The sequence below is a fragment of the Nicotiana sylvestris genome, chromosome 7, assembly GCF_000393655.2.
Source record: "Nicotiana sylvestris chromosome 7, ASM39365v2, whole genome shotgun sequence".
Taxonomy (NCBI): domain Eukaryota; kingdom Viridiplantae; phylum Streptophyta; class Magnoliopsida; order Solanales; family Solanaceae; genus Nicotiana; species Nicotiana sylvestris.
In genome coordinates this window covers 134732119-134749739 of record NC_091063.1, presented here as the reverse complement: position 1 = coordinate 134749739, position 17621 = coordinate 134732119, and the positions used below count along the sequence as shown (strand labels likewise).

The 17621-nt window shown below is 34.0% G+C and overlaps 2 protein-coding genes and 1 long non-coding RNA gene across 10 annotated transcripts; all 3 read right to left on the bottom strand.

Annotated features, from left to right (window-relative positions):
- Nucleotides 1-494: 494 nt before the first annotated feature.
- Nucleotides 495-4589, bottom strand: LOC104229509 (wall-associated receptor kinase 2-like). Its single transcript, XM_009782163.2, has 4 exons — nucleotides 4137-4589; nucleotides 3199-3686; nucleotides 2585-2755; nucleotides 495-2006 (listed from the first exon to the last, which is right to left on the bottom strand). Exons 1-4 carry the CDS (start codon nucleotides 4583-4585, stop codon nucleotides 700-702), a joined length of 2415 nt encoding a protein of 804 aa, XP_009780465.1. The 5' UTR covers nucleotides 4586-4589; the 3' UTR covers nucleotides 495-699.
- Nucleotides 4590-6562: 1973 nt separating this feature from the next.
- Nucleotides 6563-9514, bottom strand: LOC104229510 (uncharacterized). Of its 6 annotated transcripts, none has more exons than XR_011401217.1 (5): nucleotides 9192-9514; nucleotides 8407-8539; nucleotides 8214-8321; nucleotides 7492-7705; nucleotides 6563-6813 (listed from the first exon to the last, which is right to left on the bottom strand). It is a non-coding gene; the product is annotated as an uncharacterized lncRNA (long non-coding RNA). The 6 variants fall into 6 exon arrangements; XR_011401216.1 differs by having other exon boundaries at nucleotides 8428-8539; XR_711650.2 differs by having other exon boundaries at nucleotides 8214-8539.
- A 3155-nt stretch (nucleotides 9515-12669) lies between these two features.
- LOC104229512 (protein NRT1/ PTR FAMILY 8.1-like) lies at nucleotides 12670-16282 on the bottom strand. 3 transcript variants are annotated; one of them, XM_009782165.2, is made up of 5 exons: nucleotides 16174-16282; nucleotides 14968-15076; nucleotides 14664-14881; nucleotides 13979-14535; nucleotides 12670-13756 (listed from the first exon to the last, which is right to left on the bottom strand). In XM_009782165.2, exons 2-5 carry the CDS (start codon nucleotides 15071-15073, stop codon nucleotides 12901-12903), a joined length of 1737 nt encoding a protein of 578 aa, XP_009780467.1. In that variant the 5' UTR covers nucleotides 15074-15076; nucleotides 16174-16282; the 3' UTR covers nucleotides 12670-12900. The 3 variants fall into 3 exon arrangements, with proteins under 3 accessions (XP_009780467.1, XP_009780468.1, XP_009780466.1); XM_009782166.2 differs by lacking the exon at nucleotides 16174-16282 and adding an exon at nucleotides 15200-15248; XM_009782164.2 differs by lacking the exon at nucleotides 16174-16282 and having other exon boundaries at nucleotides 14968-15161.
- Between the last annotated feature and the right edge of the window lie 1339 nt (nucleotides 16283-17621).

Here is a 17621-nt window from a genome sequence, read left to right as displayed (position 1 = left end):
GAAATCCTACAAGAGTAGGTCGTGATTTTTAATCTCGTTAAGCTGTGAATTTTCCACGTAAAATTTCTCTTGCCACTTAGTTATTGTTGTGTGTATACTGTTAAATCTAATAAAGAACCTGGTTCTCTATAGAGTTTGATGGACTCTTATATTCTATCTATTCTTTTTCTTTTTCGAATTTGAAATAGTATTTTGATAATTTTAATACGTAATGGAACATATCATTAGGTTTCATATTTATTTTTTTATTTAATTAATAAAATAGGTGAACTTTGAATGCGTGCATCAAAAAAATTATTATTAGACGACTAAGAAAATAAATATCATGTGTTACCAAAAATATTTACTGTAAGAATATTTTAATAGGTTATATGTTTGTCAGTTTTTTCAATTTTACTACACATATATTCTATCAAAACTTTATCTATAACTTTAACAAAGTAAGATTGAAATAATATTCGTGTAACAAAGCACCTCAAAAAACCTGAAGAAAATCGACAAAATCGAACCAATCCAAACCGATACATGGTTTGGTATGGTTTTGACAAAAATTGAGCCAACCCGATCCATGTACACCACTGGAGAGAACGTAGTTCTTCAGGCAATCCAAAAAACATAAAAAAATACAAATCGAATTAAAAACAATAAACTACATCAGAAAATTCAATATGGAAGAAAGACTGAAAGGAAATTAAGAACTTACAAATGTATAAAATTTTCATCAATCATCATATTGGCCTTCCGTATTATAATTAAGATCGCCGTGGAATATTTGTTTTGTATATTTAATGAGGAATTGTTCGAACTATCCTGTCCAGAAAAGATGCTGCTATTTGTGTTGTCGTTGGAGCTGTATTGTCCAGAAAACTTATTGATACCTGTATTAGATTCAAGTGGAACTGCGTAAAGATCTGATAATTCATCTTCATTATCTTCATTTCGATGTCCGTTAGGCCAAGGGTTATTTTTTGCGAACTTCTTTAAACTTTCAAGTTCCATTGCCACTTCCATCATCGTAGGTCTGTCTTCTCCATGCAAACTAAGACAACTCTTCACAAGCTCAGCTATCTTCTGAAGTTGCTCAAGACTTCCTTCCTTTACCACTCTGCGATCAAGAATTTGAAACAATTGATTCTTTTCCATGGACAGAATAAAATACTCTGCCAAGTTTTTGTCCTCGTCATTGTTCCTTGAAATAGGTTTCATCCCTGTCAAAAGTTCTGCAAAAACGACTCCGAAACTATAAACGTCGCTTTTTTCTGTCAATTGACTTGTGCGGAAATATTCAGGATCCAAATACCCTAGTGTTCCTTGAACCAATGTATCAATATGTGTTTGATCAAGAGGGATTAATCTTGAAGCTCCGAAATCTGCAACTTTTGCTGTGTAAATATCATCCAATAATATGTTGGTAGATTTGACATCTCTATGAATTATAGGCATCGATGCAGATGAATGAAGGTAAGCAAGCGAACTTGCAGTCTCTGTAGCAATTCTTAACCGATTTTGCAAAGATAACCAATGTGCTCCATTTTGGTTGTGGATATGCTCATAAAGAGTTCCATGAGAAACGTATTCGTAAACTAGTAAAGGAACTTCAGCTTCCAAACAACATCCAAAGAGTCTCACCACATTTCTGTGGTTGACTTGAGTTAGAATAAGTACCTCATTGATGAACTGTTCAACTTGATCCTCGTCCACAAACTTAGACTTTTTAATTGCAATTATGCGATTATCAGGTAGAACACCTTTATATACAATCCCATTTCCACCACGACCAAGAATTCTATTACTGGCATAGTTGTTTGTAGCCTTCTTCAACTCCTCAGCTGTAAAAATTTTGGTTGCTTCCACACCACCCTCGTTAGAGGAGATTCGTTGTTTCAAGAGCAAACCACCATTCTGTTGGAAGAACTTCTCCCTAAGCTTAATGAGTTTTCGTTTCTTGACGCTAAAATAGAGCCAAGTCGCCGCAACCACTAGGGACATAAAACCAACTCCTACACCTACGTTTATTATAACAAAATTTCAAGCACCTCTTAAAAGAATTACATCTTTGTCGTAACAATAATTTCATGCTTGAGAAAATCAAAGACAAGAAATAGCGTAACTAATGTAGTACTCCCTTCGTTCCAATTTATGTGAACCTGTTTGACTGGGTACGGAATTTAAGAAAAAATAAAGACTTTTGAAATTTGTGGTCCTAAACAAGTCAAAAAGGGGCCCAAAGTATTTGTGTGGTTATAAAAGCTTCTCATTAAGGGTAGAATTGTAAGTTTAAGCTAAATTGGTTTCAAATTTAGAAAGGGATCATTCTTTTTGGAACGGACCAAAAAGGAAATAGGTTCAACGGAGGGAGTATCTAATTTCAGGTACAGTGGATATTACAATTTCTAGATATTTTTCTAAGTTTGAGGAAAATATCCTATGATTCTTTTCTTCAACTGTTGGCTCTCTAAGGCTTGATATTGTTCTTGAGTTTGATTGTTCTGTATATTACTTCAACGCGGCTTAATTAAAAAAAAAGGTGGAAAATCATGCAACGACCTATGTTCAAATGGGTTCAAGTTTCGAAGAAACTTACCAACAGAAAACTTGATCCATGGAAACTCAGAGTTTAGTGCTATACAACCACTACCATTCTTCTTTCCATTGCCGGCATGTCCTTCCGGACAAGAACAAGTGTAACTCCCGTGCGTGTTTATGCAAATTTTTTCACACAAATTGGTTTTTGGATCTGCACATTCATCAATATCTACCAAACAAGAGAAAAAGCAGTCACATTAATGCTGATACTGCACGTCTAAGTATCTTTTATGGATTTGAGTTAATACTAACATGACCGGGATAGAATTTTACACTATCAATGTACTTTTAACTTATTCAATATAGTAGGTTAGTTTTCATTTTGACCATGTTAATAATTAATGCTTAATATAGAGACTTAAGTACAATTACCTTGTGATTTATGTTATATACACAAACAATAGTAGTAATTTTTACACAATTATTATACATGTTACTTACTATTTATTGTAGGTTAACCAATCAACACCAATTAAATAAACATGCAATTACTTTCTAAATGACCTAATTTTGTAAAAAATTACTGTGTCGGTGCATAAACTTAATTTTTTATCTCATAGGTGACCTGTCACTGTCAGTGCATAGATGATCACAAAGATACGGGCTAACTACCTTGACAGCCAATGTAAGGATTGCCTTCATATCCCGGGTTACAGATACACCGATAACCACCTATGCCAGTGTCAGAATCAACACACTGGCTATTATCTCGGCAAGCATAATCGTTACGTTTTTGTGATCCAACACAAGTAAGATTTCCAATGGCCCAATCTAGTACGAGGGGCACACTAGTCACAATCCTATCTACCAAACTGATACGATCTTTTAGATCCTGCATGCCCAGGAATTGGAAGCGGCTTGCCTCACCAAGAAACGCATGGCTACATGGATTGAACGACCATACTTGTGTGTGGTTTTTCGGGCTTCCCAATGATGTATTGAAGTGTCTCAAGCCCTTTGGTATCGGTATTTGGCAGCAACCGGCGGACATACATGTACCATCGACCACGTCAGTCGAGTTCGGACAGAAGCTGAGGCAGCCATTCATGAATTCACCCCCAACCATTACACCAGTAGCATCGCAACCAACAACAGTGAATCTGTTGAAGCGGATTTAAAGTCAATTAGATGCAATTTACTCTAATATATTTATAGTGGGAGTTAAAAAGTACAAAGGTCAAACTATTTGTAGGTGTTTGTCATTTGGGAAAAAGTATGGTTGAAGTTGACAAAAAAAAAGGTTCAAGTTAAAGTTGCAAAAGAATATTTGGAAGTCGACGCAAACATAAAAAATTTTCAGGTTCTTTGATTACATATCTAGAAAATTAAATGAAATGTCATGTACAAGTCACAATAGTTAATTAATGGTTCGAAATATTTACAAATATTTGAAAAAATTGTGGTAAAGAAAAATCTCTTCGATGCTCTAAATAGTAGTAGTCCGCGTAATGTAGAACAGCGCGGGAATAAGCAGTTTCTTTCATATATATGTATATATAGTTCGAACGAAAAAATTATAGATTCAGTTGAACCCGTCTTAAGACTTAAACCTGTTAAGGGTAGAGAAACTGTAAGGATTATCAGTTCCTAAATCGGCCGATAGCAGATAATCCCGAGTCAGACGTCCTGTGGGTGTGTAACATTTCTCTGCTAAGATATTGAACAAGCGAATTTCAGTGTCGGAGATGTCGTGGACCTTGACACCGGTTGTGAGGAATGTTGGAGAACCTGTTGAAGTGTTACAGTTGACCTCGAAACTCGGGTTTATGGCACAACCAGATCCTATGCCAATCCCAAATGGGTATGGAACTGTAAGATTTCCACACTGTTTTGGGCATCCTGGTTTCGTGATATTGCGGTCTTTTGTTATGTTGTAATTGTTGGGTTGAGAGGTGGTGTTAGTGGTAGTTTGAGCGGTGGCTAATGTCAAGATTATTAGCGCACAGGAGGAAAAACAGGCAAATAGGAAATGAAGCTGAAGCACTTGTTTTTGCTGCATGGTTTTGAAAGATTATGGGAAAAAAAGAACGTAGGAGTATATATGAGGTGTTTCATCTTATATAATAGAGGCTATTAAGAAGATAACCCTTGCTAGTCAATGTTCTATTACTTTTTATCCTTTCTGTCTGTCATGCTCGCCACAACAAGTTATGGAACACCACTTCGAAACATTAATTTCTGGGAGTGGCCAATTTGCAGTTTTATAGTGCTTTAATGAAGGTTTAATTTGTCTTTCTTTTAATTTTTGATTAGTACAACTTGCTTGGAAAAGTGTTAGAGAAGAACTGGAACACAAAGGGCGTGTTGGTACGGATGAGAAAATATTTTTCAAATTTTCAATGTTTGGTTGGTTAAATATTTAGGAAAATATTTTTCTTGTGAATTCATTTTCTCCGATATAAGGAAAATGGCTTTCCAACCAAGAGGAGGAAAAACATTTTCCAAAACTCTCCTCTAAAACCTCCCTACCCAACTGCACACCTAATCCACCGACGCCACCCACTGCTAAAAATTTGCAAAAAAGAGTCCATACACTACTAGAAATCCGGTAATTAGCGACCATAAAAACGTTGGTCGGTTTTGGCAAATTACCGACTAAAACGCGTCCAAACACGCTTGGTCGCTATTTTGGTGGTCGTTTTAGTATACCGACCAAGGTTGGTCGCAAAGGTAAAAGGACCAAGGTTGGTCGCAAAAAAAAACGACCAAAGTTGATCGGTATTTTAATTAAGTAATCAAAACATTCACCATCTGGGAATCGAACCGGTGTGTGTACTGTTGCAGGAAACTATTCTACCACTAAACCATTGGTGCATTTTATTTTAAGATTGTCTTATTTTTTATATATACTCTTTAATTGTATTTTCGCACGAAAATAACCGACTTGGTCGGTTTTTAAAATGACCGGCCGAATTTACCGATCAAAGTTGGTCGGTTTTTTTAATATTAATTTTTATTTATTTTAATTGCAAAAACCGACCAAGGTTGGTCGGTTTCTTGAAAAATAAATTTTGCGGGACTCAAAAGTAGTTTCTCGTATTTTTGCGCCAAAGAAAACCGACCAAAGTTGGTCTATTTTTGGCCGGTTTTTTGACCGACCAAAATTGGTCAGTTTTTCTTGATCCGTTTTTGCCGAATTTCTAGTAGTGATAGTCTACCGACAGATTTGTAAGCTAAACCGATAGAAGTTCGTCGAAAAATCGGCATATCAGTCTTATAAGTTAAAGCAAAAATTCAAAATAAAAATACCGACCACCATCGGTCGGTAACCGTGGTAACAAAAGACCAGGAAAATACTTTTTATGGGTCAAACATGGTCAAACCTTTTATGGGTCATTGAAATTTACAATCTACATATAATTAATATCCTAAATTATAATATATATAGAGAGAGAGTTGTAACTTAAGTTTTGATATAGCACTACCTCTTTTTGCACTATACATTTTATTTTCAGATGTGTTTTAGCGTGTTGGATACGGATACGTAAGACTTGATCAATCACACATTTGGCCTCAAGATTTACTATGGACTACAAGAAAATGCTTATTTTGTTGAGGTTATTTTACTAATTTGTGGTGGTATTGGACCCCCACAAAATGAATTGTGACTAATTTGTGGTGGTATTGGACCCCCACAAAATGAATTGTGTAGGTTTTAAAAAATGCCACTGTTACGATTGCCACGCTCAATATTATAGCAATTTTTTAAAAGCTCCATGACGACCCCACAAAATGAATTTTTTTTGACGGCTTTGAAAGACAAATAGTGGCAATTTATAACCTCCTCAAGATGATCTCAATGTTTTAAAAAAAAATATTTGTGGGGGCTTATAACCCCCAAAATATGATCTCAAATTTTTAAAAAATTAATTAGTGGCAGTTTATACTGCCACAATAGTTATGCTTGACGAAATTTCATTTTCTATTGTAAAATTTTATCGGTAGCATTAGATGAACAGTTTTATTGAATAACCTATAACATAAATCAAATTTCATTACAAATAGCCATAGTAACAAGCATCCGAAATTAAATTCTTATCAAACTAATTTAATACTAACTCACGCAATGGTAACTCAATTTCACTAACCAGCGTGGTAACTTAAACATTACCAATTTCTAAAGTGGTTCTACAATTTATAAGTATAGAAAGATACTATATATTTGCTTGGTGATTCACACTGCTGCCACCAGATGATCCTCTTAGTCCACAAGTAGATTCACCATGGCTGAAATAATGAAATAAAAATATTTTATGAGAAACTTAAAAACCACTAGCGTTTCTCTAATATTATGCCTATCAAAGAAAGAAAAACATGTCCAAAATGCTCAAATTTAATTACAAAGAAAAGCAAAATTATAGCTACATAAAAACGAGACAAAAGCTAGAAATTCTTCCTACATATTGTACTGAAGTTATTGGATATTCACATGAATAAGAGCTTAATTACATATTTATTTCCTCGTCTATCATCACAAAACTCAGTTGTCTGGCAGCATGTATTCTATCCATATTGTCAAAATATAAGTTCACCTAAATTGGCTTTCTAACAAAAATTAGAATCAAACAAATAAAGCTTGACAATAGCTCTTATAGCATAAAGGTCGGTATGAGGTTTGAAATTAGAGCAGCCAAGACAAATGGTCTGTCTATATTGCTCAAGAACCGGCTCCACAGAGGTTCTTATCAACTTTGATGTTGCCTATACCAAGAATCAATAGAAACTTAAAATAAGACAAAAGAAAAATAGCAACAACCAATCAAGAAAAGGGAATGCTGGAGTTTCAACAACACAGTTACCAAACAAGGTCAAATTTTCTCTCAGTGCTAGTTAAAGATCCCAGTCAAGGTGCAACATTCTGCTGAAGAAAATGATTAACTTGATTTGAGAGGATGAGAATGGTACCTATATAATGCCCCATGGCTATATTGTTAGCAGCATCTCATTGCGAGAAATATATCGTTTAGGATGGCAGAGTTGCTTGTAAGCCCTAGTCCTCACTTCATCCACAAAGGTAGGCTCCAGATAATAAATACAGCTCTACGGACGTGTTTCCCGGCACTTGTCTCGTAAAGAACATAATCTGAAAGAACCATTTGTAGCACCAACTAATGGGTCACTGCAAGTAAAAAGCAAGACAGTGAGACATAAAAAACAGAATTAGAAGCAGGATGACCGTAGATTTCAATAAAAAAGTCGCTCTAAGAAATTAAACTCTGTAGGATTATAAAAAGAGCAAACTTTCCGAAAAAAGAAAGCAAAATATTATTAATATCATTACTCTAGTGTTTCGAATCACTACAAACTTATTGATAATGATAATCAAGACAGATACTCATAGCAAGAACCAGATAATAACATTGTTAAAATTCACTTTTTTCTGACACTCTCTTCATCCTAAAGAGTCTTGTTTTTTCTTATTTTATGCATTCTACACTTCCTCCTAAAGTGACAATGCAAATATAGAGAGAATGCACATGGTGAAAGTGAGGACAGATTATCATGAATACTTCTCATCCTTTCTCTGCAACAATCATAGAAGAAAGACCAGATGATTATAATATTGAGCATTTCTAAATAGAAAATCAGTTCTCCATAGGGTTTTGGAAGAACAAAAATTTCCTTACACCAGCATATTGTCCTTTACACTAATATAAACTCCATGCTGATAGGCAGTAGGGGCTTCTTAGTTTATCCTCCCAGCTGGAACAACTAAAGGGAGATTATGTAAGATCCTGACACATGAATCCAAAAGATTGTTAGGGAAGAGTAGTTAAGAAGAGTACAATACTCTTAAAGGAAAGTTTGAAGGAAATATACATGAATATCAATTCACCAGACCTCTGCAACCCGCAAATTGTTATATATCTCAAGAACATATTGACTGCATTTCTGTGGATCCTTTTGATCAGAATATGTCTTATGAAATCAAACTTTGTTGATATTGCTGGTGCTGCATCACAAACAACTTTCTCATGTGCCTATTTTATGTTTAATGAGTATGGAATGCTAAACGAGAAAAATTAACAGAGCAACGCGGTTGCAACAAAACTGAAACAGAGGAGAACTAGTAGATACAAATCCTTCTCCAGAGAAAATGTCAAAGATAATATATTCACTTAGTACCCAGGAATAAAGTATGAATATAAGACGAAAGCTTCCTCTTTGATTCTAGATATTGCTACAGAGAAATTTGCTTATTATCACTTATCATCATCTCCCTTCTTTAGTCCATACAACCATAAGTTTGTCAAAAGTTCTGTTGCTACAATGAAATAATTAGAAAGGAAACTGGCCTTTTTTCTAAAAGCTTTTGATTTCAGAAATATATGATTGCATTGCTGGTGTATATTGAACTTTTTATCTGAGTAACTATGATTAAAGCTACATCAATTAAAACTACAAGTACTCCAGAGAATCACATATTTACCTAAGATGAACAACTATCAAAAAAGAGCGACCACCAAGAAGCCCTCAGAAAAATCAAAACTTGGAAAGATCTAGAGACATATAGAAACCCTAATTATTCAATCACTAAAGGAGATGAAACAAATTACACAGAATGTAGAGAAACAAGGTACGCGCAAATGAAAGAGTAAACTCACCATTTACCGCCACCGAAGACCTTTTGAACAAGCTGCTCTCGAAAAGCCAACTATTCCTAAACTTGAATGACGGCTGCGATGAATTTGTTTTCTTCTCAACCCTAGAATCGGAAGCAGATGATGAAGAATGGTCATTCTGGTGATATTTTCAGTTATTTTCTCCATAATTAGACCCTTCCGCCGATTTGTGCTGTCTTCCCAAGAACCCTATCTCTTAGAAATCACAGACTTGAAAAAAAAACCGCACACCTTTAGAGAGAAAACGGAGAGGAAACTTCTGGACGAGCAATGCGTTTTTAGAAAAGGGTTTGGCCGGAAGGAAAAAAGGGGCAAAGGGTTTGGATCGGGGAAAATGAAAATATGCTGCCTTATAGCCTTTTTGGCCGAGCCGGAGAAATCAGCTTATTTTGAGAAATATTTTTGAAAAAGGTATTTTTAGAGAGAATCAGTTTGTGTTTGGCTAATCAGTCTGAAAAGCACTTTCGAGAAATAATTTGTGTTTGACCAAGCTTTTTAGAAAGTGCTTTTAAGTGTCAAATTACGAATAAGGGCATGAATAGATTTACTTAATAATTAATATTATAAGTAAATAAATAATATCAAAATTTTGTTATTACATGCAATAATTAAAAAAATTATTTAAGTAAAATATGAAAATAAAATTAAAAAGTACTTAATTCTTTTAATATAAGTTAAATATATTAAAATTCCTTCAACAAATATAAAAGCATTCACCCCTAAAGTCACTATATATTAGAAAGTTTCCTAAAAATAAGAAGAAATATTTATAAATTAATATCCTAAGTATTAAGTTTTATGGTTATTTTGGTATATACTATATTTTGTTAAGGGTATTTTAGGTAAGAAGAAAACCCAAAACTGCTTCTGCTTTTGGAAAGAAACTACTTTTTGGTGCTTCTCTGAAACTGCTTCTGCTTCTTCCCAAAAGCACTTTTTTCCCAAATAAGCTTGGCCAAACACCTCAAATTAGGAAAAAAAACACTTTTTTGTCTTGAGAAGCTTGGCCAAACATGCTATTAGTGCTAGTACGTTTTTAAAGTTCTGTCGCAAATTGCATTTTAAATTGAGGGGGTTAGACTGACCGTCGTAATGGCATCCAATTTGCGGAGTTACTATTAACCTCCTCAATAAAACTGCCGCAAATTGACAGTTTTTTTGTAGTCGGAGCGTCTAGTCAAATAAACTTAAAAAATGATACGTCTAGCTTAATTAAAGTGATCAAAGAAATATTAATCGAATATATCTGTTTTTTCAAATGATCTACTGATCAAATATTCGAGCGAAGTACTGATCAGGTGAGAATAAAACATCCACACACGTCATATATAAGTATAAATTCTCATAAGTGAAACAAAATAATACACTTTATAATCTATTTTTAAATGTGTTTTAGCATATGTTGGATGCATGTACAAATATGGAGACTCAATCGATAACACATTAGGCCTCAAGATTTACTAAGGCACCCAGTATACGAGAGCATCTAGTCACTTAAACTCAAAAATGATGCATGTCCTAGGTTAAATAAAGTGATTAAAAAATATATCCTCGATTAATCGAATATAATTGGTTTTTTAATTGATCTGCTGATCAAGTATATTCGAGCGAAGTACTGATCAGGTGAGAATAAAGCATCCATGTGTGTCATACGTAAGTGTAAATTCTCATAAGTGAAACAAAATAATACGTAATAATATTAATTCTTAATCAATTTGTTTCAAACTAGGGAACAAGATGTTAAAACTCAAAACAATCGGTTGAGTCGTTAGTCGTTATATACGTTCAAGCTAGCTCATGAGGTTAAAATTCACTATCTCATTTTCTCAACCAATGTGTGACTCAAGCACTGAGTATGAGGATTTGCCACATTTTTTTTTAGAAGTAGAAGATGGTTTGGCTTGACGACTGCATCTTTTTCGAGCCTTTGGCATGTCTGAGGGCTACTGGTAATCATATCTTGTAGGGCATGAGTAGGAATGGGAAACGGGCGGGTCGGGTCGGATATGGTTCGGGTCGAAAACGGGTAATGAAAAAAGATAAATTACCCGACCCATATTTAATACGGATAAAAAACGAGTTAACCGGCAGATAATATAGATAACTATTTTATCCATTACTTCTTACATATGATCACTTTTGGGAGAATTTTTAGTCTCTCTAACTTGAGTAACCCCCAATTTGAGGCTTTACAATAAAAATTAGACCCATTGATTATCCATTTTCTAAATGGATAATATGGTTCTTGTTCATATTTGACATATTTTTAAAAAGTTCATTATCCAACCCATTTTTTAGTGAATAATATAAGTGGTTAACTGTTTTCTTTTAACCATTTTGCCACCCCTAGGCATGAGTTCATCAAAACATTTGATCGAACAGAAAGAAGAGCAAAGCATGGAGTGAGGAACATATGTGTTGCGCTCAAGTCAATATGCTCTTTAAAAAGATAGGCAAAGTACATTATAAAATAATGAATATAGAAAAGTAAATTAGAAATCTTTCACTGAGTGTGTGTTGAATCTCTTTGAATGTGTATATTGCCTATGCTTGAATCTTCTTAAGTTATTTTTGATACTTATATTTTTCGAGTTGCAAAAATTCATTATCATGTAAAGACGACATACTCGGGGTTTTGCCTTCCGCAGTATACCAGATCTTATGCATATTTTTGTGACTATTATTGAGGGGGGGAAAAGTGTACTGCTTTTGAACCCCAGGAATTAACTTAAGTCGTTCGGGAAAGAGGCCTTCCCGTCTTCTTTGTGTGCTTTCTAGGTGTCCTTTTCTTCTTCTTCTTCTTCTCGAATGGCGAGGTCACTCATCAGAATGTGCGTAATGTTCTAAGAAGCATTAATCAGAATGCGCTGGAAACGTGCAGGATTATTTCCAATCGTCATGCTACAAATGGCAATAAATTAAACAGGAAAGCTCATATACCATTTCAAATTATCTGGGTTAACAATTACATGTTCTTTGCTGGTTTTCAGAAAACTTCTTAGTGAAAGGCTTTCTGAACTTCTCATGTAGCTTGTGGAGGAAAAAGAAAAGTTTGTTTTGGAAAAGCTCAGCACTCATGAAGGAAAACATAGAAATACAGATTTTAAAATCGTGAAGAAGAAAATGAATAGAAGAATCTATAAGAACATTTCATTGCGATAAAACTTTGTAAAAGTTAGATTACATAAGGCTTGTCTAGTACTCCCTCTGTTTCAAAAAGATTGTCCTAGTTTGACTTAGCACAAATTTTAATAAGGAATGAAAGACTTTTGAAATATGTGGTTTTAAATAAGCCATAACATTTCTGTGACCGTAAAACTTTTGAAACTTGTAGTCCTAAATCTGCCATAGAATTTGTGTGGCTATAAATATGCTTCATATTAAGGAAATATTGAGAGGTGTGATTCTTTTAGAAACGGACTAAACAGGAAACAGTGTCAATCTTCTTGAAACGGACTAATCAAGAAATATTGTCAATCTTTTTGAAACGGAGGGAGTGGTATTATCCATTAAGGTACTATTGCCACATGCAATAAAAAAATCAATGTATTCATGAGATAAACTATAAGAACATGTTTGATCTATAAATGATACAGATCTGTACGTCTATGCCACAAACTTGTACGTCTGAAATGTTCAAATTTTAGAAATGCAGAAGGGAAGCTAAAACACCAGAAATCATGAAACTAGCTTACTTATCATCAGCAGGCACCATTGCAGCAGAGTCCTTGTTGATAGCCTTTTTATACTTGTACCTCTTTGCAACCGCAAGAAAAGCAAAGAAGTTTAAGACACTTAAAATGGCTAACAACAAGAAGAAGTAATGCAGCTTGCCGCGATTTTGATTGTCCGCTATCCATCCTGGCTTTCCATTTCTTGTGCTAATATCTGTGACAACGGTTACTAAGAATGAGCTCACATAACTTCCAAGTGCAGTGGTCGTGAGAGAGAGGGCAGCGCACAAGCTCCTCATTGAATCAGGTGCTTGATCATAGAAAAACTCCAACTGACCGATAAATGTGAAAACTTCAGCACAACCAACTATCATATATTGGGGAATTTGCCAAAATACTGACATTGGCACATTTGTGGTGTTATAGTAATTGTGCCTTCTTACTATGCCCAGCCTAACTACCTCTACAATTGCTGCAGATACCATTGCAAAGACTGATATGACGAGCCCAGTCCCCATCCGTTGAAGTTGAGTCAAGCCATTTTTGTGACCTGTGAACTTTCGAACAAATGGGATAAGCATTCTATCATAGATAGGAACCCAGAGAATCACAGCGACGGTGTCAAAAACAGAAAGTGAAGCCTCAGGAATTCTAAATTTTCCTAAATGTGTATCCATGTATGTAGCTTGCAGCACAAACATATTACTCATTTGGTTATACACTGTGCTGAAGATAATTCCAGTAGCCCAAATAGGTAGCAACTTGATAACAGACTTGAGTTCTTCAACTTGTGTTACTGTGCAAAGCCTCCAATTGTTTATTGAACCACTATTCTCATCTGACTCTAGCTTCACAGCAGCTTTGTCGAAAAAACTGCAGAGCAAAACAAACATCCAAGTTAAACATCTCATATATAAAACTTAATGCGATAAGTATCAAGAAAGTTTAATCAGTTTCAAACTAGATATTACACCCATATAGCATCGAGGATGATCGTATAAGGTATCCACGAATTAGATCATGAGCCCTTTGGATGTCATAGTAAGTTAATTTTTATGTATGAGCTTTTGAAGACTTCATAATTCACAAACATACCACAACTCATTTGTATGAGCAAGTTTGCGACTCCCTTGGATGGCAGATTCAGCTTCTGCTGCAGTCTCATGTAGCAGAGATTTATCAGCAGGCAATGCAACGCGGTATTTTCTAAAAGAAGCCACAACAACTTGGCATATACGCGTCAAAGGGCTGCCTCCAGGCTTTTGGTATCGATATAGCCGGGTTCCTGAAAAGAAAGATACAACAGCAAGTGCCATGGCCACAGCTGGAACACCGAACCCCCATCCCCAGCCAATGTCTTGTTGTATCCAGACTATCAATGACGAAGCAACAAGAGCCCCAACATTGATGGAGAAGTAGAACCAATTAAAGAAGGAATTCTTGTGGTTTCTCTCAATAGGATCAGCATCATCGAACTGGTCTGCTCCATACGATGAGACACATGGCTTGATCCCTCCAGTTCCCAGTGCTACTAAGTAGAGTGCAATAAAGAATACAGAAGTTTGACCGTTGGTCGCATGACATTTATCTTTTTCATAGCAAGTTGGCTTAAGCCCTGGCACTGATGCCGAAATTGTCAATAATGTCATCCCCTTGAATGATAAGAAAAATCAGTTAAGATTGGATTTATATAACAAAATAAAATGAAAATTAAAATATTGGATTTATAGATAAAAGCCTAGAAAAACAACAATGAGCCAACAGAGCCAAATAAACTCACAAAAACATAGATAATAGAGAATATGGCAATAGTCCAGTATCTTCCAAGATAAGAATCAGCAAGAAATGCTCCAAGCAAAGGCATGACATAGCATGTCCCTGACCAATTTGATTGATTTTTTGAAGCAGTTGCATTATGCTGATGGAGTTGATTCTTAAAATAAAGGACAAGATTGGTACTCATCCCATAATATGCCAATCTTTCAGAGCATTCATTCCCTGTCAAGTGTTAACAATATTTTAAAATCAATAATTATGGTATTAGGACAGAGAATATATATGATGATAAAGATTAGCATGTTTACCAAGTATGTAAGGGCAAGCCTTCCAAGTTCCTGTTTTCTTCTTATTTGCAGGCTTATTCCGATAATCCACAGTCCCATCCTTGGTATAGATATCTTCTTCTGCCATGGCCTAACAACAACAAAAATCAATTTAGAGGGAGCCAAAAGATTGAGTTATGGCTCCACCCTATTTTTTTCTTAGATAGAATATCTCAGAGATTTAAAACACTATTCTAAAGTTCATTCACATAACCAAAGATAATTGTTATTGTTGGCAGCATAGATGCAATTTGGTTTTGGATGAATCAAACTCATTAGCTTCGTCTATCGGCCAGTAAAATGGCTAGATACATCTTGGAAAAGATTCTCTTAGTTTGTTGGAGAATTAATGGCTCATCTTTTTACAACTGATTTCCTTATGCTATCAAACAATAGGAAAAAGTCAAACAAAGAAAAGCAGTAAACACTCCTCGTAAATTCAGCAACCATTTTGTTCTATTTTATTTTTTTGTCTCATATCTAATTCTCATAAATGCACAAAGTGGTAGTCATATTTGACAATTTTATTTATTGAACCAAACAGATTTTAGAAATACTAAAAAGGAATAGTACATAAAAAAAAGGGACTAAACTTAACAAATAAATAAACTCATGAACTTTACCCCTAATCTCTCTATGTTTTACAAGTACATAAAAAAAGGGACTAAACTTAACAAATAAACAAACTCATGAAATTCCGAAAATGATAAACAAATTTCGCCAGAACAGAAAAGCAAAATAGACGTTCATAAATAATTAATGTTTGTTTCATCGACGACAAATGCTCCACTTATGGAATTTATGAAACGACAAACAAAGAGTTTCGTTTCTTTCACTTTCTCATAAATTCAATTACTCCACTATTATTTTGCTTTTGGAGAAGTAGGAGCTGTTGTTACAAAACATATGCATGCGCTTCTAGATTTGCTTCTCATCTGTGATGATTTACAGAATCTGGAAAACAACTGTTTTCTAATCATAAAATGAAACATCAAACTTTATAACGTATAACAACTATATCTGAGAGGCAGAAGCATAAAAAAATTAAATAAATAAGAAAGAAAGCCGAAGATGGTTCAGTAATTGAGTAGCAGTTGGAGAGAAAATGATACAGGACATGGAATAGCAGAGAAAATCGCAGTAGGAAGAAGCATGAATAGAGTAACAGAGAGAGAGAAAGAACCAAACCTCAAACTTGTGTTGGTGTAAGAAAAATTCTTAGTAGACGAAAAGATTGTCCAGGAATTAGGACAGACACCCAAAGTAATGTTTCGTCTTGTTAGAGATGTTTCTTGTTGAGTTTAATTTGTTTTCTCTTCCGCTGTTATATATAGGAGTATAGTTGTCACCCCATGCACCCCTACATCTGCATTTCCCCTTTTAACCCGGATTCCACCCACCAGTAATAAATATTTTACTTTTAAAAAAGAAAATTTTATTTTATGTCTTACAAAAAAAGAATTATACTTAAGTTCAATCCAAATTATTTTCCAGGTAAAAGATTTCCTACAAGTTTTTTTTCTTTCGAAAACTAAGTCAGACAAACAACTTTTTCTTTCCCAGAATCTTTTTTTTAAAAAAGTTACTCCCTCCGTTCGAACTTGTTTGATTGGGCACAGAGTTTAAGAAAAAATGATTTTTTTTTGAATTTGTGGTCCTAAACAAGTCAAAAAGTGGTCCACAATATTTGTGTGGTTATAAAACCTTCTCATCAAGGCAATAATATAATTGGAAGATTAAGTTAAATTGTTTCCAAATTCAAAAAAGGGTCATTCTTTTTTAAAATGACCAAAAAAGAAATAAATTCATATAAACTGGAACGGAGGGAGTACTTAGTTTTTTAAAAGTTAATCTATAGCAAATCCAATGCTAGGAATGTTAATTACTATTTCAACAGTATTGACTATCCTAGGAATGAATGCTAATCCAATTGAAGATCTTAGGACTAAGCTTGTTACTAAAATTGCAAAAATGATGACTCACCGTACATTCAATGATGTGAATGTCAAAGTGATTTAAAGCAATCAATTTCCATCTATTAGGGTCTGTTTGAAAAGCCCTAAGATAATTAGAATTGGTGTAATTACTCACAGCCTAGTAATTACACAGTATTATAATTACAACAATTTATTTATTTGTTATAATATAATTACAATGTAACTATAATTGTATTGTTTGGTTGCACAAGTATAATCACACAGTTAAATTATATTTTAAATATAAAGTTAATTATCAAAAATTTAAAGTTAAGATTTACAAATATATGCCTTTATAAATAATATTAAAATTTACATTTAAGATAGATATTGTTTCTTGAAAATATATTAATTATTAATCATATATTTGAAACTAATGTTGTAAAAATACTTGATATATATTTTTCAAATTAATAATATTTTTCTTTAATCAATTAAAAAACTAAAAGTACATATTTGTAAGAATATCATGGACTTCATCCTTTAAAAAAAATATTAATATTTATAAATATAATGCCATAATATAACTCAAATATTTTACGAAAAAATAATCTATCAATTCTAACTGAAAAATTAATAGCATGCAATCTGAATTAATAATACTACTAAAACAAATAAAATAGAAGCGAAAATATAACATAAATTCAAAATCCATTTTTT

Excerpts from the sequence above, each read along its gene's own strand:
- LOC104229509 (XM_009782163.2), bottom strand. The coding sequence starts at position 4,585 with ATGCAGCAAAAACAAGTGCTTCAGCTTCATTTCCTATTTGCCTGTTTT. Across the intron at positions 2,756-3,198 it reads TCCTTACATTGGCTGTCAAG|ATATTGATGAATGTGCAGAT; the intron begins GTAGTTAGCCCG and ends CTTGTTTGGTAG. Across the intron at positions 2,007-2,584 it reads ATGGATCAAGTTTTCTGTTG|GTGTAGGAGTTGGTTTTATG; the intron begins GTAAGTTTCTTC and ends TAATAAACGTAG.
- LOC104229512 (XM_009782165.2), bottom strand. The coding sequence starts at position 15,073 with ATGGCAGAAGAAGATATCTATACCAAGGATGGGACTGTGGATTATCGG. Across the intron at positions 14,536-14,663 it reads TCTCTATTATCTATGTTTTT|GGGATGACATTATTGACAAT; the intron begins GTGAGTTTATTT and ends TTATCATTCAAG. Across the intron at positions 13,757-13,978 it reads GCTCATACAAATGAGTTGTG|TTTTTTCGACAAAGCTGCTG; the intron begins GTATGTTTGTGA and ends TTTGCTCTGCAG.